General features: G+C 41.9%; 1 protein-coding gene across 1 annotated transcript; it reads left to right on the top strand.

Annotated features, from left to right (window-relative positions):
- Positions 1–84: 84 nt before the first annotated feature.
- Positions 85–20,793, top strand: LOC134649424 (cell division cycle 5-like protein). Its single transcript, XM_063504170.1, has 17 exons — positions 85–241; positions 325–590; positions 939–1,069; positions 1,867–2,026; positions 2,742–2,910; positions 3,493–3,627; positions 4,052–4,206; positions 5,489–5,647; positions 6,562–6,637; positions 7,051–7,143; positions 7,368–7,539; positions 11,687–11,875; positions 13,287–13,492; positions 15,550–15,712; positions 16,730–16,869; positions 19,992–20,163; positions 20,771–20,793. Exons 1-16 carry the CDS (start codon positions 197–199, stop codon positions 20,160–20,162), a joined length of 2,430 nt encoding a protein of 809 aa, XP_063360240.1. The 5' UTR covers positions 85–196; the 3' UTR covers position 20,163; positions 20,771–20,793.
- The last annotated feature ends 1,684 nt before the right edge of the window (positions 20,794–22,477 follow it).

Raw genomic sequence — 22,477 nt, 5'->3', positions numbered from 1 at the left:
AAACAATCCAACATGGCGTCTCACCCAAATGTCAAAATCAAAACTGTCTAATTTGACAAGAGTTGTGTGTGCGACATGGTGCGACGCGATTCATTATTTGCAATCTATTAAATTAATTAAACCAGCTCAAGCGAAATAATCATCACCGAATAGTGTTATTATTATTTTTAAGCTAAGGAACCAATAATTCGCCAAGATGCCGCGTATTATGATAAAAGGCGGCGTTTGGCGGAACACCGAGGTTTGTTTAATTCCGATATTTCTTCATGTTATCATTACTTGTATTTGATCAGGGGCTTTTTATCGAGTGAGAATTTATTTTAGGATGAAATTCTGAAAGCGGCTGTTATGAAATATGGCAAAAACCAATGGTCTCGAATTGCCTCCTTGCTTCACCGCAAATCAGCCAAACAGTGCAAGGCCCGTTGGTACGAATGGCTGGACCCGAGCATCAAGAAGACGGAATGGTCGCGCGAGGAGGACGAGAAGTTGCTGCACCTGGCCAAGCTGATGCCGACGCAGTGGAGGACTATTGCTCCTATTATTGGACGTACTGCAGCTCAGTGCTTGGAAAGATATGAATATTTACTGTAAGTATGATACATTATGCAGTTTATTCCTGAAAATATGTATTTAACGGATACGTCTCTCCTAAATTTGCACTTTTTTTTTTCTCCAATTTTTTTTCTCATACTTTGAAGATAATTAATTATTTTAATTGAATCAGACATAAAACAATTGTAACAAAAATGTCCTCGTCGTTTTCTATGGACGCTTAAATTACTTATGTTAAGACAGTATAAAAAATTGATTTTTAAGTATTTCCTCTACACCAGCCTCTATTCTCAAAGTGTTCAAAATATGTATTGCTTTCCAAAAGTGGCCAAAAAAGTTTGAGAACCGCTGTTCTACACCGTTGTGAAATATCGAACTTACAGGGATCAAGCTCAAAAGAAGGAGGAGGGTGAGGACATGGGAGACGATCCTCGCAAGCTGAAGCCGGGTGAAATTGACCCCAATCCTGAGACTAAACCCGCCAGACCTGACCCTAAAGACATGGATGAAGATGGTGAGTGTAAATCATTATTTAAATTTATATTCTCATTAGGGGGATCCACACAGAACGAGGCACCTTGTGAGGAAACTGCTGCACGAAGCAGCTCGGTCTGTGTAGGCGTGCGTTGGGGAAAAGCAAACACACTCGCTGCCTCGAGCAAGGCACATCTCCACAGACTAAGCTGCTTCTTTTTCTCTCTTTCATTTTTTTTCTTTATTAACCCCTTTTGTCTTCGTACCTCATGTATTTACGTCGCAAATATACATTTTTATAATCAGATCTTATAATAAACTTTTTTTTTCTCTAATTGTATCTGCAGTCGGCTGTTTTAGCCATAATCAGATGTTATATCTTTTTTGAGAGTTATGAGAGGTTTGACTTTGATAAAATTTATCTTCTAGTGCCACTTAGTGCCTCTGGTCTAACTACGTGCAGTATTTGCCACCTTTTCAGCCTACTCAGATTGTCATTGGTGTTTACCAAGTCCCTTGCAAGTTCGGTTGTATGTTTTTTTTGTTGTTCTTTGTACTAACACAATATCTGCTAACTTCCTCTGTGATTGTTGGAATCTTTAGGTATTCATGTATCTCTGTATTCTTTGCAAACCATGGTGCACATGTTAGTAGGACGTTATTCTGAAACCTTTGCAGAATCTCGAGGTTTGAGTTTCTGGCCATTCCCCAGGGTTCAACCCCATACGTCCATACGGGTTTTATTAATAATAAATTAAAATCATGTAATGTAAGTATCAAGCACTTCCCAGCCTTTTCTATTTTTCGCATTGTTCTATACAAAACTTTTTATTTCAGAGCTGGAAATGCTGTCAGAGGCCCGCGCGCGTCTTGCCAACACACAAGGCAAAAAGGCTAAAAGGAAAGCAAGAGAAAAACAGTTGGAGGAAGCAAGACGGCTTGCTGCACTGCAGAAACGGAGAGAATTAAGCGCTGCCGGTATTGCTGTGCCTATGAGGTAAGCCATTGGTCTCTCTTCAAATGATGAATTTAAAATCCTATATTATAGAAACTACAATGAAATCCCTTGTGTCAAGATTGTCAAGAATGAAAATATGTTCCAAGCCAATTAATTTACGTTGATATTTTTCTTTTTCGCAATCAAATACCCGTATAATTATGCACACTATTTTCAGGGTTCTGTATTTTTTAGCGCGCCGTCGACGTGCGTTTGTATCGATACACAAGCGATACGCACATGAGTCAGATACAGCTTGTAGACCTTTGCACACCTACATTCTATTAGAGCTTATGGACACCGCGTTTTATTAACGCGCTCTATACACGCGTTGTTCGCAAACAAGCTGGCATTTTAAGAACGCGCGTCTACAGCCCATAGTACTCTCTCTCTCTCTCTTTAGCCCTTTTCTACCCTTCGGGTGTAGGCCTCCTTCATTTTTTATTGTTTGCATTTAAACACTTTTTAGGCTTGATATGTATTTTGTTTGTAGAAGGGTATTGGTCGCAATCCCCACGATGACCAGTCGGCTTGGGGAGTGTTGTTTTAGTTTGATTGATTGGTGGTGTTGTATTATTGTGGGTGTTTGTTTTCACATATACATAGGCCCTTAAGTCACAAATTGGAGTGCTTGCGAGACCTTTTGCAAGAATTCTAAAATGTTCTAAAGGAAATCACTTTTCCCGCTTTTAAATTGCCTTTAATTCTAATCCAGGCGCAAGAAAAAGCGTGGCGTCGACTACAACTCAGAGATTCCGTTCGAGAAGCGGCCAGCCGCTGGTTTCTTCGACACATCGACGGAGGTCGTTGACCCCATGGCGCCCGACTTCACGCGCCTTCGGCAACAGCATCTCGACGGGGAGTTGCTCTCGGAGAAGGAAGAGGTAACCTTACATATAGACAAGGGAATTCTATTCTATGTTGTGCATTACTGTGACAGTTAATTTTAATCAGAATGTTGTATTCTTTGTTTTTATTAGTAACATATTGATATTCTATTGAAATTGGCTATGCAACTTGATTTTTGAGGAATGAAGCTTACCTGTTTTGAGAGAATTTCGTTACTGTGGTAACTAAACGCTGTCTGCTCCGGTCCCCCCTCTCTTGGGATATAGACATTGTACTAGTAAGATGTGCTCTCATCATTTATTACAATAAATAATAGTAAACTGTTCTAGTATTGGTATTAATTAATTAACGGATACAAATAAACCCATTAGAGCATCAGACATTACAGTTACTTAATCCTTAAACAACATATCCATAAATCTCTAAGTAAAAGTAAACCGAATTAACTAGTTTGATGGCCAATGCTTATTATGCCAGTTTTCTTGACATCTAGTAAATTATTTAAGCAAAGTAAATGTGACTGCAACATATATTTATTTTTGTTTCATATTAATTTTAAGCCTGTTATCGACTTATCACCCACTATATTAAAAATTATCACTCTTTTTAATTTCTAGAAAGACAGACGTAAGGACAAGCAGAAACTAAAGCAGCGCAAGGAAAACGATGTGCCGCAAGCCATGTTGCAAGGCGACCAGCCCGCGCGTAAACGCAGCAAGCTTGTTCTGCCAGAGCCACAAGTAACTGATCAGGTAAGTGAAGAATATATAGGTACACTCCAATTAAAATGGGTCTCATTGTATGGTGATTTCCATTAAAAAAATACCAGCGTTGACTGACTTTAAGTGCAAGAGGGTACCAAATTTAAGATCCTGACTACATACATGTGTCACACCATAATTAGCGCCGTACAACGTAAAATATGGCGGTCTTGACAGGTCACATATTTGTTTTAAGGATATGCAAAAGTGTTTGTATGGAAAGTACATGTAAACTTTGACAGCCACGTTTATCGTGCGCGGCGCGTCATCGTGAACCTTATCGAAATGCTTAGGCTTATATTGGCATGTAGCCGCGCGCGTCAGTTGACGTCTATGGCGGGATTTTTTTTTATAGATACGCAATCTATACCGAAAAGCGCCTGTGTACTAAACTCATCAATGTTTTCGTCCTCAGGAGCTTCAACAAGTGGTGAAACTAGGTCGAGCTTCCGAAGCGGCCCGCGAGTCCGCCGGAGAAGCAGGCGCGGCCACGGACGCACTCCTAGCCGATTATGCACTCACACCAACACCCGCAACTGCCTTGCGTACGCCCATGCAGCATCAAGACAGGTAACATGAACCTTCAATCTTTAGTAATAAAGTCGTAAATTGAACGCACGTAATATTAGGTCGGGTTTTAGAAGCAGGCGCTGCCACGGACGCACTCCTAGCCGATTATGCACTCACACCAACACCCGCAACTGCCTTGCGTACGCCCATGCAGCATCAAGACAGGTAACATGAACCTTCAATCTTTAGTAATAAAGTCGTAAATTGAACGCACGTAATATTAGGTCGGGTTTTAGAAGCAGGCGCGGCCACGGACGCACTCCTAGCCGATTATGCACTCACACCAACACCCGCAACTGCCTTGCGTACGCCCATGCAGCATCAGGACAGGTAACATAAACCTTCAATCTTTGATAATAAAGTCGTAAATTGAACGCACGTAATATAAGGTCGGGTATTAGAAGCCCGCGGATCAACCGGCGAAGCCTATTAGCCGATTATGCACTTACACTGACGCCTGCAACTGCCTTGCGTACGCCCATGCAGCATCAAGACAGGTAACATAAACCTTCAATCTTTAGTAATAAAGTCGTAAATTGAACGCACGTAATATAAGGTCGGGTTTTAGAAGCAGGCGCGACCACGGACGCACTCTTAACCGATTATGCACTCACACCAACACCTGCAACTGCCTTGCGTACGCCCATGCAGCATCAAGACAGGTAACATAAACCTTCAATCTTTGATAATAAAGTCGTAAATTGAACGCACGTAATATAAGGTCGGGTATTAGAAGCCCGCGGATCAACCGGCGAAGCCTATTAGCCGATTATGCACTTACACTGACGCCTGCAACTGCCTTGCGTACGCCCATGCAGCATCAAGACTGGTAACATAAACCTTCAATCTTTAGTAATAAAGTCGTAAATAAAACGCACGTAATATAAGGTCGGGTATTAGAAGCCCGCGGATCAGTCGGCGCCCACGCAACATTTGGACAGGTATTGACAATGTTCGAATATAAACCTTTTAGCTTAGATAATAAAGTCACATATTGAACAAATGTGAATCAGCCGGCGAAGCAGGCGCAGCCACGGATGCACTCCTAGCTGATTATGCGCGCACCCCAGGGTTCAAAAGGATAATTTTCCATAATAGTTATCTTGATAATTATCTCGATAAGTATCGTGATTTTTATGCCTGATAATTATCGTCAGGATATTTATCGTATAACTATCGGATAATTATCAAAAAGACTATAATTATCTGGATAATTTCGAACCCTGGCTCACCCCGATACTTATTTTTGACTTAAATAACATTCATTTTTTCATTTTCACAGGATCCTAATGGAAGCCCAGAATGTAATGGCCCTAACACACGTGGACACGCCACTCAAGGGCGGGCTGAACACGCCGCTGCAGCAGAGTGACTTCTCCGGCGCTCTTCCTCAGGCACAGGCGCTCGCCACACCTAATACCGTGCTCGCCACACCCTTCAGGTACTAAAAATTAGAGATGCACCGGATATCCGGTTACTATCCGGTATCCGGCCTATCCGGCCGTTATTTTAGTATCCGGCTGGATACCGGATAGTGACCTACTATCCGGCCGAATACCGGATAGTAAAATTAACACATTTTGGGGTAAAAAATGGAATCTAAAAAACAGTCACAGTCATAATGCTAACGACACAGTAGATAGAAATGAATACGTAACCAATGTCACACAATACACTTATACGAACTATACTATACTAACTATAAAGGAACTTACTACGTAATGACATGATAAAACTCGTTAAGATCCTAGAAATGTGTCCGCGCGAACGTTCACTACGAAACAGGTCGAAACCTGCACGACGCGCACCTGCAAAACTCAAAATATAGGAGGTATAGTTCCGCCGGCCGAATATCCGGCGGCCGGATACCGGATATTCGGCCAGTGTCCAGGCCGGATATCCGGTATCCGGCCAAACAACTATCCGTTGCATCTCTACTAAAAATACGCGGTCATCAACTCGTCGTCATCTTCGTCGCACTCGTCGGTGTGCGAGTGATATAGCCTCCTAAAGCCCTACCTATAGTACCTATTCAGTTCGAAGTAATTTAAACCATGTTCAATTGGAACAGAGTCGCTTTTGCTTTGTTTCGTTCAATTTTTAATCAACGCAAAATCAACTCTTTTTCCTACAGTCCTACAGTGCTTGAGGGAAGGAATGGAAAAATTCGCAAGATTCTGGTAGGCTTCCGTAGCTCAATTGGCAGAGCTAACGCACGGATTGCGGATGTTGCGGGTTCAAGTCCTGCCGGAAGCGTAATTTTTCCATTTTTTCCTTTAATATAAAGTTTGGAATATCGCTCGCAGACGTAATCTGCATGTTAAAAATTGATTCTTTTTGTTATTTTGATGACAGGTCGTCTCGTAGCGAAGTGTCGACGCCTGGTAGCTTCGCGACGCCAAGCCGCGGCCCCACGCCTGCCGGACTAGTTGTGAGTTGCATTGCACTGCCATGAACTCTAGCGGATCCTAGCCGCCAGACGAAATTAAAAGTATTTCTAGTTATTATCATCATCATGTCGTACAGCAGATGCAAATAAAGTTCCTTTAATTTTTTTTGCTTTTTCAAGAGATGAAAATACATTAACCTTTGGACGCACCGTAGGTTCAACGCTAAAGACCGATCAATCGGTCACAGACCACAGCGCAACATAGACCTACGTGCATATGCATAAAGTTCAATTTCAGTTTTGACACTTCGGTGACGTGGCGTCAGCTTATGTGTTTGACACGGCGTCGAAAAGGCTAAGACACTTACCGAAGGACAAAACGTGAAGTCACAAAATAATCCAGCGAACAACTTAACTTACACAATTGGCTTTTTTAAAGTTTTATCTGTTTACAGACTCCAGGGTTGCGCGACAAATTGAGCATCAACCCCGAAGACAGACTGAGCGCTGGGGACACGCCACAACAAGTCAACCAAATGCAGAAACAGGTAGCATCTTGTTCAAGTTTAAAAAGTAGGCTGTGAAAGGGTTCCGTTTTTTCCTTTTGAGGTACGGAACCCTAAAAATACGACATAGACACGCACGTTCCATATTTTTTATCTACCTTTTAGAATAAAGACTTCCAAAAGTTAAAATCACTCCTAAATATTTTGTGCAATATTGATTTGCCTGTCTGTTCATAACACGCCACTGATCATCATTTCATCCTCAGCTAAAATCATCAGTGCGCAACGCGCTGCAGTCACTACCCACGCCACGCAATGACTACGAAATCGTAGTCCCGGATCAAGACGATGAGCCCATGGAGGCCGAGGCCGCCGCCGCGCGCCTCGAGGACCAAGCCGATGCCGATGCCAGGATGATGCGAGAACAGGAGGAAATACGTGAGTTTTGTACATAATACCATTCTTAGCAATCAGTACGAAATCATTAAGAAATCGTAGTCCCGGATCAAGACGATGAGCCCATGGAGGCCGAGGCCGCCGCCGCGCGCCTCAAGGACCAAGCCGATGCCGATGCCAGGATGATGCGAGAACAGGACGAAATACGTGAGTTTTGTACATAATACCATTCTTAGCAATCAGTACGAAATCATTAAGAAATCGTAGTCCCGGATCATGACGATGAGCCCATGGAGGCCGAGGCCGCCGCCGCGCGCCTCGAGGACCAAGCCGATGCCGATGCCAGGATGATGCGAGAACAGGACGAAATACGTGAGTTTTGTACATAATACCATTCTTAGCAATCAGTACGAAATCATTAAGAAATCGTAGTCCCGGATCATGACGATGAGCCCATGGAGGCCGAGGCCGCCGCCGCGCGCCTCGAGGACCAAGCCGATGCCGATGCCAGGATGATGCGAGAACAGGACGAAATACGTGAGTTTTGTACATAATACCATTCTTAGCAATCAGTACGAAATCATTAAGAAATCGTAGTCCCGGATCATGACGATGAGCCCATGGAGGCCGAGGCCGCCGCCGCGCGCCTCGAGGACCAAGCCGATGCCGATGCCAGGATGATGCGAGAACAGGACGAAATACGTGAGTTTTGTACATAATACCATTCTTAGCAATCAGTACGAAATCATTAAGAAATCGTAGTCCCGGATCATGACGATGAGCCCATGGAGGCCGAGGCCGCCGCCGCGCGCCTCGAGGACCAAGCCGATGCCGATGCCAGGATGATGCGAGAACAGGACGAAATACGTGAGTTTTGTACATAATACCATTCTTAGCAATCAGTACGAAATCATTAAGAAATCGTAGTCCCGGATCATGACGATGAGCCCATGGAGGCCGAGGCCGCCGCCGCGCGCCTCGAGGACCAAGCCGATGCCGATGCCAGGATGATGCGAGAACAGGACGAAATACGTGAGTTTTGTACATAATACCATTCTTAGCAATCAGTACGAAATCATTAAGAAATCGTAGTCCCGGATCATGACGATGAGCCCATGGAGGCCGAGGCCGCCGCCGCGCGCCTCGAGGACCAAGCCGATGCCGATGCCAGGATGATGCGAGAACAGGACGAAATACGTGAGTTTTGTACATAATACCATTCTTAGCAATCAGTACGAAATCATTAAGAAATCGTAGTCCCGGATCATGACGATGAGCCCATGGAGGCCGAGGCCGCCGCCGCGCGCCTCGAGGACCAAGCCGATGCCGATGCCAGGATGATGCGAGAACAGGAGGAAATACGTGAGTTTTGTACATAATACCATTCTTAGCAATCAGTACGAAATCATTAAGAAATCGTAGTCCCGGATCATGACGATGAGCCCATGGAGGCCGAGGCCGCCGCCGCGCGCCTCGAGGACCAAGCCGATGCCGATGCCAGGATGATGCGAGAACAGGACGAAATACGTGAGTTTTGTACATAATACCATTCTTAGCAATCAGTACGAAATCATTAAGAAATCGTAGTCCCGGATCATGACGATGAGCCCATGGAGGCCGAGGCCGCCGCCGCGCGCCTCGAGGACCAAGCCGATGCCGATGCCAGGATGATGCGAGAACAGGACGAAATACGTGAGTTTTGTACATAATACCATTCTTAGCAATCAGTACGAAATCATTAAGAAATCGTAGTCCCGGATCATGACGATGAGCCCATGGAGGCCGAGGCCGCCGCCGCGCGCCTCGAGGACCAAGCCGATGCCGATGCCAGGATGATGCGAGAACAGGACGAAATACGTGAGTTTTGTACATAATACCATTCTTAGGAATCAGTACGAAATCATTAAGAAATCGTAGTCCCGGATCATGACGATGAGCCCATGGAGGCCGAGGCCGCCGCCGCGCGCCTCGAGGACCAAGCCGATGCCGATGCCAGGATGATGCGAGAACAGGACGAAATACGTGAGTTTTGTACATAATACCATTCTTAGCAATCAGTACGAAATCATTAAGAAATCGTAGTCCCGGATCATGACGATGAGCCCATGGAGGCCGAGGCCGCCGCCGCGCGCCTCGAGGACCAAGCCGATGCCGATGCCAGGATGATGCGAGAACAGGACGAAATACGTGAGTTTTGTACATAATACCATTCTTAGCAATCAGTACGAAATCATTAAGAAATCGTAGTCCCGGATCATGACGATGAGCCCATGGAGGCCGAGGCCGCCGCCGCGCGCCTCGAGGACCAAGCCGATGCCGATGCCAGGATGATGCGAGAACAGGACGAAATACGTGAGTTTTGTACATAATACCATTCTTAGCAATCAGTACGAAATCATTAAGAAATCGTAGTCCCGGATCATGACGATGAGCCCATGGAGGCCGAGGCCGCCGCCGCGCGCCTCGAGGACAAAGCCGATGCCGATGCCAGGATGATGCGAGAACAGGACGAAATACGTGAGTTTTGTACATAATAACAATAGGCTACATGACTAATTTTTTTTATGGTATCAATCGATCGGGTTGGTTTTTAGGATCAAATGTCTATATGGGACCCATTGCATTAAAGTAACACAAAAGTCAGAAATTGTAGTCAAAGTCCGACAGTCGCACTTCACTCGCGAAACGCCCTATACAAAACGGCCAGAGGCCGTGACGTCATCGCCCATCTTGTAGTATGGACAAAACAAGAAAATTGCGTTTTTGTCGGTGAAATATTGCGTTTATGTATATAGTTGCAATACAATATTTTTTTGGATGAAATGTAAGGAATCGAATGGTACCCTTACTTTTATCGTTTTTGGAAGTTAAAAAAAACTTAAATTTTGAAACTTTCAGGTCCTGTAATTTTGTAATTTTTCAATATTTTATTTTAATATCCACATTATTGTGATAAATTGCTCGTTTGCTATTTTACTAGATTTTGTTATAAAATTCAACATGTGTCATCATCCCTATTCTTGAAATAAAGGAAATGTTCACCAGCGATTGCTTTTTAACGCTGCTATTTCAATGTTTTTTGTCTATTTATCGATAGCTGTGTACAATGTTATGTTATTGTCATATCATAGCAGATGCCCGCAATATGACCGAAATTTCGACGGCCATGTTTTGCGAAAACTGTTTCGCTATGCTGCCTCGGGCCAGTAGAAGGGGAAAGCCATAGCGGACGTGTCATTGACGCTAGAATAATTCGGAAAGTAAACCCATGGGCTTCGAAGCAGTTGTTCCAATCTGATTGGGTACGAGTTTTAATTCAACAATGGTTACTCAGAGGAGTACGTCTGAATGTCTGTCATTGCATGAATTCTATAGTAATTTAAATTGTATTTTTTTTTTCCTTATTTTCTCGTAATGCATGTTAATTATAAGATGTAATTATTTTTGAAAAGATGTGTCCCGCCGAGTTTATTGCCGGTCCCATATTGGGATACCCTCCTCCAATTGAGGGGGGATTTAAATCTTCTCGGGGCAGAGGTGTAGGGTTGGAGCCGGTGTAGCTTTATTTGACGTTCATAAGCGCATTGTAATTATGCCTACTTGAATAAACTACCTTTTATCTTATCTTTAATTACCTATCTAATACTATAACTAAGAACAGCTTTAAAAAAAAGTAATGAAATAAATGCATTTTTATTTGTATTTTGTATTTGTAATGTAAAATACAGTATATAGCACGTGTTTTTTTTAAACAATGTGTATATATATCGCTCGCACTTACGCCTTAACCCGAGGGCGAAGTAAAAAGTGTGATGTACCTAACAAACTAACATTAGCATAGGATGTACATCTATTTATTTATTTTTCCTTTCTTTCTCTTTTCTTCTCGATTTAACTAACAAGTTTAGTTAAAATAATACAGTAGTTAAAATGAAACAATAATGTAGTTCAATAACTTTCAGTTTGCTTGATTGCTTTGGATAATACGTTTTGTATTTTTTGTATTCTATTAAGTACTTCCCTTTGAGCATATCTGCTTTAATTTACTAGTGGAAACTGTTTTGGCTTGTGTTTTATTAATATTAATTCATATTGTGTAAGATTGAAAGCTGTTTGTTTCCCAATAAAATAAAATAAAATAAATAAAATCTTTTATCTTATCTTTATCTATTGTTGTTTTTTTCCCCAGGCGCGGCAGCATTCGCCCTCCGCTCTACAGCGGTGAAGCGCGGGCTGGCGCGGCCGGCCGACGTCAACGCGTCCGTGGTGCGCGCGCGCGGCGCCGCGCCGCTCACGCACCTGCAGCGCGCCGAGGAACTGCTCAAGGCCGAGATGGTCACCATGCTGCACTATGACGCCCTGCACGATCCTCCCCCAGGTATTGTATAGGCTCACAGGCAATCCAACCTCTAGACATAGCATAGTCGCGCTACCCCCTCTGCCACACATACAGTAGCGTTACTCCATCTTCGAGTCAATCCCGTGCCGTGATTGGTCCGTGTCTTTGAACGGACCAATCACGGCACGGGATTCGCTCACCTCGTCCCCCCGCACCCCCGTATTTTTGGCAGCATCGGTTTCATGAACGAATTGGCCTAAGCTCAGTCTAGAGGTTGGATTGTCAGTGTATAGGCTACATGACAAATTTTTTTTATGGTATCAATCGATCGGGTTTGTTTTTAGGATCAAATGTCTATATGGGACCCACTGCATTAAAGTAACACAAAAGTCAGAAATTGTAGTCAAAGGCCGACAGTCGCACTTCACTCGCGAAACGCCCTATACAAAACGGACAGAGGCCGTGACCTCATCGCCCATCTGGACCGCATCGCCCGTATGGACAAAACAAGAAAATTGCGTTTTTGTCGGTGAAATATTGCGTTTATCTATATAGTTGCTATACAATATTTTTTTGGATGAAATGTAAGGAATCGAATGGTGCCCTTACTTTTATCGTTTTTGGAAGTTAAAAAAAAAACTTAAATTTTAAAACTTTCAGGTCCTGTAATTTTTTTAATTTTTCAATATTTTATTTTAATATCCACTATATTGTGATAAATTGCTCGTTTGCTATCAATTTTACTAGATTTTGTTATAAAATTCAACATGTGTCATCATCCCTATTATGTACTTTCGAGAGGGAGCTTCGGGTCCAAGGAGGAAATGGAATGCTTACGCGTCCGTGTCACCGCCACCATTGCTGCGAGACGGACATACCGTGGAGGGTTTATATATATATATTTGGCCCCTTGGCCACGAGTCCGACATATCCGTTCTAGTTCCCCGGCTAGGCGGAACGCCTAAATGCTCCACGTAAAAAAAATGTATTGCTGTTGTTGAATAAAGTCGTGTTTTACTTGAAATTCACATTCAATGCGATGTGGGGTTGGCGAACCACATGCGGCTTTTCAGACCTACGATCGCGGCTCTTAGAAACACCCAAACGATTAACACCTCTTTGTGATTCTTAAAACGTGTGATTTCTATTGTTGTTAGCTCTTCTCTTCAAAAGTTTGCCAACTCCTGCGGGCTCAGCACGGTTCCGTTTTTATCGACTATCACTATGCCCGTCACTTTCGCACTTACATACTTGTTAGAACGTGACAGGCATGGTGATAAACGATAAAAATGCGACCGTGCTACTAGGGCTGGTCTAGCGCATCCGATCAACAGTCGCTAGGAACTGTGAAGTGAACAGTGACACCTTGTGAACAGCGGGGAAACAATTACTTCTAGAAACGTTAAAACTCGAAGAAGCACATAATCTAAAAGATTTATCTTAATTTCAGGTGTGGACAAAAAGCGAGCGGTACAACTGCAAGCTTCCCACCTCGCATACCTAGAGCAGCATCCATACGAGGAGTTCAGCCCTCAAGAGCTAGACGCGGCGAAGGCCGAGTTGCAGAAGGAAGTAGAAGTGGTCCGCAGTGGCATGGGACACGGGGACCTCAGTATTGATGCCTACACACAAGTATGGGAGGAGTGCTTAGCGCAGGTGAGAACTAACTCTTAACAAATCCTTATCGCATACTTAGAGCAGCATCCATACGAGGAGTTCAGCCCTCAAGAGCTAGATGCAGCGAAGGCCGAGTTGCAGAAGGAAGTAGAAGTGGTCCGCAGTGGCATGGGACACGGGGACCTCAGTATTGATGCCTACACACAAGTATGGGAGGAGTGCTTAGCGCAGGTGAGAACTAACTCTTAACAAATCCTTATCGCATACTTAGAGCAGCATCCATACGAGGAGTTCAGCCCTCAAGAGCTAGACGCGGCGAAGGCCGAGTTGCAGAAGGAAGTAGAAGTGGTCCGCAGTGGCATGGGACACGGGGACCTCAGTATTGATGCCTACACACAAGTATGGGAAGAGTGCTTAGCGCAGGTGAGAACTAACTCTTAACAAATCCTTATCGCATACTTAGAGCAGCATCCATACGAGGAGTTCAGCCCTCAAGAGCTAGATGCAGCGAAGGCCGAGTTGCAGAAGGAAGTAGAAGTGGTCCGCAGTGGCATGGGACACGGGGACCTCAGTATTGATGCCTACACACAAGTGTGGGAGGAGTGCTTAGCGCAGGTGAGAAATAACTCTTAACAAATCCTTGTCGCATACTTAGAGCAGCATCCATACGAGGAGTTCAGCCCTCAAGAGCTAGACGCGGCGAAGGCCGAGTTGCAGAAGGAAGTAGAAGTGGTCCGCAGTGGCATGGGACACGGGGACCTCAGTATTGATGCCTACACACAAGTGTGGGAGGAGTGCTTAGCGCAGGTGAGAAATAACTCTTAACAAATCCTTATCGCATACTTAGAGCAGCATCCATACGAGGAGTTCAGCCCTCAAGAGCTAGACGCGGCGAAGGCCGAGTTGCAGAAGGAAGTAGAAGTGGTCCGCAGTGGCATGGGACACGGGGACCTCAGTATTGATGCCTACACACAAGTATGGGAAGAGTGCTTAGCGCAGGTGAGAACTAACTCTTAACAAATACTTATCGCATACTTAGAGCAGCATCCATACGAGGAGTTCAGCCCTCAAGAGCTAGACGCGGCGAAGGCCGAGTTGCAGAAGGAAGTAGAAGTGGTCCGCAGTGGCATGGGACACGGGGACCTCAGTATTGATGCCTACACACAAGTATGGGAGGAGTGCTTAGCACAGGTGAGAATTTACCCTTTTGTTATACAGTCAAAAGATCAAAATTAATAATAGCTCTTGACGTGCAGAACAGCGTAGTACGGAAGGCAAAAAATCATAAGGTGGTAAACTGTGCTAGCGACAGAGACTTGGAGCTACTCAAGAGGGCAACGGATGTTACCGTTGTACCGGAAGGAACAAAAATACTCTCTCTATATATCAGAAATTACGATAATTTGGCGCTTTGTGTAATTTTGATAATCTCGCCTGTTTCCTCACTCGTCTTTTTCCTTTCCTTCCTCCTTTTTTAAGTTCACCTGTTTTTTTGGCGATTCAGTCTTTGTAAACTTTTCAAAATGGCGGCGCCATGGGAGTTGGCGAGTTCTACACCTCACGGAGCCACTAGTTTACTAGTCTTGATTACAGTTTCTGATCCCAAATGCTTTGGTAAATGTTGGTACAGCAAAAACCTTTCGGAATCGATATGGCACCGTAAAATTGTAAACACTCGTTAGTTTATAATCTCGCTAGTTAAATTATAAACTGACTGTAGGGAGATTATAAACTAACAACTAATCTAACCTACGTTAGATTGTAAACTAACGGGTTCACAATCTTACGGTGTCAGATGTCAGTGTCAACCAAGAATCAGGCAACAAACAGTACTCGTATAACCAAGTATCAAATACTAAAACTACAGATGTGCAAGTTGCGGAAAGTTTCCATAAAATCCTATAAATTCTCGGAAATTTCATGAAACTTTCACTAGGAAATATGGGAAATTTAAATTTAAAATTGGAAAGTTTCAATTCTCATACAAAAATATAAGAAATTTTCCGAGTTTTTCCTACGTTAACTTTCCGAAACATTTCGCAATTTCGGAAAGTTTCCTTAGGCACATCAGTACTAAAACCACATTATCTTCGCAGGTTTTATTCTTACCCGGGCAGTACAGATACACGCGCGCCAATCTAGCGAGCAAGAAGGACAGACTCGAGTCGGCAGAGAAAAGACTGGAACAGAACAGGAACCACATGGCGAAGGAGGCCAAGAAGTGCTCCAAGATGGAGAAGAAACTAAGAGTACTCACAGGTAACGGATTTGACAGGTTTTATTCTTACTCGGGCAGTACAGATACACGCGCGCCAATCTGGCGAGCAAGGACAGACTTGAGTCGGCGGAGAAGCGACTGGAACAGAACAGGAACCACATGGCAAAGGAGGCAAAGAAATGCTCCAAGATGGAGAAGAAACTAAGAGTACTCACAGGTAACGGATTTGATAACGAGTTCACGCTCTAGTTCGTTTTAACCTGTCGAATCCCACGATATGACGTCACCATACGTAGTTCTGGCTCATATATGAGCCGTGGGAGCTGACAGATTAATGAGATTAAAATTTTGATATTTTTTGGTAAAGACCAAGTAAAGACTAAAGTTGCTGTCGTGCAATAATCGGGGGAGTTAAACATCTACAAATTGTAGCGACGCGACGAAATCGCGGAGTGAGCCACGCCTGTCTTAACTAGAAGTTTTAGCATCCATACTGTCACTCAGGAGAGCTTACTTTATTGACTGTTACTTGGGTGGGGTTTAAAAGGAAGCAAAATGGGGACCAAACCTACGACACTGCATAGTATTGCAGTGGTTCCAAACAATTTGTGTATTGACATTGACTCCGTTGTTCATAAAGTTTTTTAAACCTTTACCGCATACGAAGCCAATTATGGCGGATATAATATTCAACTCTTTTGACAGATAGGTATTAGTGAAATTGAAACAAATATTTTTTTATTACATACAGTGAAGAGTTAAGCTTCTATTAGTTAGTATGTCACATTGTCACGTTCTAACAAATATGTGACGTTATCTATGAAAAGGGACCTTATTGTCGATGGCGCTTACGCCATTATTAATGATGCTCCGATATAAATACAATGCCGCGCAATACTGTGCGGCGTAAGCGCCATCGACAATAAGGTCCCTTTTCATAGATAATGCCCCATATAAATGTCAAAATATCAAATGTATTAACGCTCATAAACACTACTTTAACTAATGTTAAAGTGGTGTTTATGAGCGTTAATGAATAACCACTTTATTGTCCACAGGTGGATACCAAAGCAGAGCGGCCTCGCTCGTGAAACAGTTCCAAGAGCTGCAAGACCAAATAGAACAGGCCAACCTGGAGCTGTCCACGTTCAAGTTCCTCGCCGAGCAGGAGAAGGCGGCCATTCCGAGGAGAATAGAGGTCATTTGGAATTTATTTTTGTTCAATCATCAATACAGACCAGGGATGTTGCGAATATTCGCATCCGCATCCGCGGAACATCCGCATTATTTTCAACATCCGCATCTGCATCCGCATCCGCATAAAATCGACGCGGAGCTCATGCGGATGCGGATGTCGACCAAGTCTGTAACAGGAACGTCTTAGCGGCGGCGTAAAGCTAGGTAATTTCGTCATTATATAATAACGAAATCGTCTAGATCCCGAAAAGTCGACCATGTTACTGTTTATTAAATAAAACGCACCTATATTCTTGATCAAACACTAAACGTTTCGTTTTTTTTAAATAAAAATTACTAAAAATGAAATATTTGACGTTTTTTAAGTACCAAATCTTGACATCCGCATCCGCATCCGCGGATGTCAAAAAATCTGCATCCGCAACATCCCTGATACAGACTAACCAATCGTAAACCTTATTGCAATCGCATACGGTCTGTCAATGGGCAATCAATCTGGATATTTTCGGACATAGTATATCAGAACTCTATCAAATTTAATTCTAGAAGATGGATCTGCGTCTATTCTGGTGCACTAGGGGCCTGGCTATCCAGAACTGCTGAGATGATGGTTGGCTGGGATGCTAAGCTCTGAACTTAGCATTTACTCGATTTCGAGACTATTTTCGGACATTATCAAAACTATGTCAAATTTCCTTCTAGAAGATAGAACTGTGTTTTCTAGTGCAATAAGGGCCTGCCTATACAGAACTGCTGAGATGCTGGGTATCAAACCTGCATTGGCTGGGATGCTAAGCTCAGAACTTTCGCAGCTCAGCATTTACTCGATTTCGAGACTATTTTCGGACATAGTCTATCAAAACTCTCCCATTAAATAAAGACGGGAACGGACCGGATAATAATTGTGGCTCTCCATGACAGAAGCTCCTTATGCTTCATCTGCAATAAGGATGTTTTTATCAGAATTTCTGTTGAAATTTAAGATGGAAACGTCCTTATTGCACTTGAAGCATAAGGACCCTTCTGTCACGGAAAGCCACAATTAAATTCAATTATTTACTCAGGCGAAAAAATGTGGAAACAAGAACTTAGTTTTAGTGGTCTTTTTCTCCAAGGCACGTATTTAACCGGTCAACTAATTAATCGAATTTGGGTAGTTTAAAAAAATAGAAATGGCTACTAAAATTAATAGTTTGGCAGCAAAAGCGGAGCCTTAAAATATTTCAATATGAGTAGTATTTTAATACCGTTACAGCTTTTGTTTATTTTTAGGCGGGTACCAAGTATTTATTTGGCAACTGAATTATTATATTGGAGACAATTTGTGAAGCGCATTTTAAAAGGAAAATGACTATCTATTAATTTAAAAATAAAGGTCTTTTAAAATATTTAGATAGCAAATTAAGGTAAATGCACACTTAAAATTTGTATTTCGACCATCATTACTGAGCTGTCATTTTAATATGAAAAAGGATCCTTTATTGGATTTTAAATATGGAAAAGTTATTGTGGGCGTATAAACATCAAACCTATGGGTAGAAAACTTAAGGTGTTTGATTATGTTGTGGTTAAGATAATGTTTACGGAATAATAGCGGAACGTTAAAGTGTGTACAGACATCACTTTTATAATTATGTTAGGCTACCCACAACAGTTTCAAGCGCGTGAGACAGACTAGACTTTTTTTTACAAAAAAGTACCTATGCATTTTTGAAAAAAATGTACGCATAGGTATTTATGAAAAAGACTGATTCCGTCTTTTTCTTATTAATTAAAGAGGGAGGGGTAGTCTATCTCGTGCGCGAGATGCTGTCATTCTTCATATCATATTCAATGTCATATTCAAGCTTACAAGGATACTTCTTAATATATTTTTTTGTAGGTGTAGGAATAAAAATAAAAGTTCAGCAGATCAGCTCCAATTTTGTATTATTTCCACAAAAAGACTTAATAATATTTTTCGTATGTCATAAAATGTAAACAGCTATGTAAAGTAGAATTTTTTGAGTAATTGTATTAAAAAGCCATTTAACTATCGAAATTTTAAACGTCCGCATGTCTCCTTCCGAGCATATATCCAGTACATAAAAAACCTTATGATCATTTGACCGTAGTTCTGTAGAAAGCGACCAACTTTTTACTCTGACTCTGACTCTTCCGAATAGTAATTTGGAACCCCAACTTCACAAACACATCCATTATTTGGTCCAGTCAATTGACTCATGATCAAGAATTCAACACAAGTCTTATTGATCCTACTTATTTACTATTAAATTAAATAGGCCGTGCAAATATTGATAACAAACGCGGCGGTCGACTTGGCTATAGTTCGTTTTTTTAGCATTAGAAAGAACTTGAAAGAAGGTAAGCGATTTTGACGTCTTTTAATTGAAAAACACTTTTTAAAAATCAATAACTATTACTTATAAAAGCAGAAGACTATAAAAGTTCGTATTATATTCATAATTGTTACATATTTACCGTAACTTATTTTTAAAATGTGTTTTTCAATTAAAAGACACATCAAGATTGTTTACCAAATTTCTAATGCTAAAAAAAACGAAGTATAGAAACAATATGAACGATGCACGGCGGTTGCTATTACCCGATAGCTATAGCTGTGTGACGAAAACTACCCGCGGTTTACGAGCAAATAATGATGTTTGCGTTATTACCCGTTTTCATAAACAAACGATGTGTTGTTACAAAAAATAAACCAATATTAATTTTTAGCTGCTTCCGCTATTTAAATACTGAAACGATGTGCTCAATAGGATTACTTAGGTGTAAACAACTATATGACAACAAATATTAAAAATCATACGCTTTACAATAATAGATGCCAATTTATTATTTAGTCGCCAAAGTATGATTTCAGGCTCCCTATTCGTTTTTTTGTGACTTGAATTTGCTGCCAGTTTTTTGAATAATATGATGCTTAAATTTGAGGCTAATATATTTTTTTTGGTGCTAAAATATTAATGCACAGCCAAATTATATTATTATATGCCCAATGAAAGTTCCTGTTTAATATTTTAGTTGCCCGGTTAATAATAAGCCTTTCTCCAATAGTTTTGCCTTTTCACCAATAATTGACTTTCATAAATCCAACTTTTTTTTCAGTCATTGACGGAAGACGTGAACCGCCAAACGGAACGCGAGAAACAGCTACAGAAGCGGTACGCAGAGTTGCAGGCCGAGATAGAAGAGCTACAGAAAAACAGCCGCCCGCTCAAGGACGTGGACATGAGAGAGATGAAAGATGTCGATATGAGAGACAAGATGGAAGAGTAGTGTTGTTAGGTGTAAAGCTTTGGATTCCTCCGAAAACGGTGCCGTCATATGACGGCCGTCATATAGCGGCCGCAAAAGACGGCCGTCTTTACGGTGGCGACATGTGGAAAGTACCGCGGCGTCATAACACACCGTCATCCATCAAGGTCAAAGCGGCAAATTTGAAAAATGTAGGCGCGATGGGACAACGTCCCATAGAAAATTTGAATTTCGCGCCTTTTCCTACTGACAAGATTTGCTTGATCATCTATAATTTACTTGGAGGATGAAATATCATCAGAAGAGAAAAATAATCGTAGTACGGAATCATTTATTCAAATCTCGTGTCATTTATTCAAAATGGCGTCACCGCTATCTAATAAAACGTTCACGAAACTATCGACACCGTCATCACGGCCGTCATCTTACGTTACGTTGACAATCAACGTAACGTAACGCCGTCTAGGAAACCGCGCCATCTTGTTTACATAGACAACGTTCTGGTGACGTCAGTCAACGCTATATAGCGGCCGTAATATGACGGCACCGTTTTCGGAGGAATCCAAAGCTTAAACCACAAAGTACTACATGAGGGAGATGAAAGGTCGATATGAGAGACAAGATGGAAGAGTAGTGTTAGGTGTAAACCACAAAGTACTAGTTAGGTCGTCCTTAAGAGCCCATCAACGTACACACTAGCGCCACTGCTAAATAATCGTGATTATTTAAATTTAACGAAATATATTTAAAAAACCGGCCAAGTGCGAGTCGGACTCGCGCACGTGGGGTTCCGCACCATCAACAAAAAATAGAGCAAAACAAGCAAAAAAACGGTCACCCATCCAAGTACTGACCCCGCCCGACGTTGCTTAACTTCGGTCAAAAATCACGTTTGTTGTATGGGAGCCCCACTTAAATCTTTATTTTATTCTGTTTTTAGTATTTGTTGTTATAGCGGCAACAGAAATACATCATCTGTGAAAATTTCAACTGTCTAGCTATCACGGTTCGTGAGATACAGCCTGGTGACAGACGGACGGACAGCGGAGTCTTAGTAATAGGGTCCCGTTTTTACCCTTTGGGTACGGAACCCTAATAAAAAGGGGGCCGCTATGCGTCCAAAGTTAAAACGGCCGTTTTTGTTTTGAGTTTATAGATTGACGAATCCAGCAACATAGAAACTAGTTTGATGTATTCAAAAGGTACTTTAATACAAGATGCAGTACGTAGCGGCACCCTTTTTTAAATATATTTCGTTAAATTTAAATAATCACGATTATTTAGCAGTGGCGCTAGTGTGCACGTTGATGGGCTCTTAACCATTCATATGTCGGAACGCGGATACACCTTACAGATCTAGTGAATAATTATTTTGGATCGTATTTTTACGGAAACTTACGCACGTGTCATGCTATTTCAGTCAGTCTCAGTACAAAAATTACTGAGGTTGACTGAAATAGCATGACAAAGACGAACGATTCTGATAAAATACGATGGGAAAGGATTATTCACTACATTTGTAGTAGGTATTGATTCAAATTCAAAATCTGCGCGGATCCACGTTCCGATACGAGAGGTTAAACTATGTTTGGTAGGCTTAAAGTGTTTTATCAAGATATGAATAGTGAATATTGCCCAGCACGGACCAGCACCCCTAGCACATGATTGGCGCGACATTATTTCGCGGCGAGATAGACTACCCATCTTTTTCTAACTGTGTTAATAAAAGAGGGACGGGTAGTCTATCTCGCCGCGATATACTGTCGCGCCAATCATGTGCTAGCCCGGCAGATAAAATAAATCCACAATTCAAACCACATTGCCACTTCATAGTACTAAATAAATACCAAAAAAAAGTCATGGTGGTAATTTCTGATAAATTGTTATTTTGGCTAGTCATAATATGACATTGGGGCAAAACATTTTGTATAAGAATTGCACATTCTATTTCAGTAGGTATAACAATATCACTATATAAATGTCTATACTAGTAACGCTATTTAAATGGCAATATAATATTGGTGTCAAGAGATAGGTAATTTAAAACGAGATAAGAGTGCAGATATTTTTGCAGCTGACGACGTTGCTATTTAAGTAAAAATGTTTTGTTGTGCTCATGATTCGTTTGTCAAGCAATAATTATAATACAGATCTGTGACATAGAACTGTCATAAACATAAGACATTTGTACAAGAAAACACTGTATTCCCAAGTTGACTCTCCTATTAATTCTAATATATCAATAAATAATGAAATAAAAACAAGAACTTTTATTTTCACGTCTTTATCAACATGATTATTTATACATAGTTATAAAATTATCTGCAGTATTATTC

This window comes from Cydia amplana, chromosome 7, assembly GCF_948474715.1.
Source record: "Cydia amplana chromosome 7, ilCydAmpl1.1, whole genome shotgun sequence".
Taxonomy (NCBI): Eukaryota; Metazoa; Arthropoda; class Insecta; order Lepidoptera; family Tortricidae; genus Cydia; species Cydia amplana.
This window is presented reverse-complemented; position numbering and strand designations above follow the sequence as displayed.

Coding starts and splice junctions, on each gene's coding strand:
- LOC134649424 (XM_063504170.1), top strand. CDS start 197: ATGCCGCGTATTATGATAAAAGGCGGCGTTTGGCGGAACACCGAG. Junction 1,070..1,866: donor TAAAGACATGGATGAAGATG/GTGAGTGTAAAT, acceptor TTTTTATTTCAG/AGCTGGAAATGCTGTCAGAG. Junction 2,911..3,492: donor TGCTCTCGGAGAAGGAAGAG/GTAACCTTACAT, acceptor TTTAATTTCTAG/AAAGACAGACGTAAGGACAA.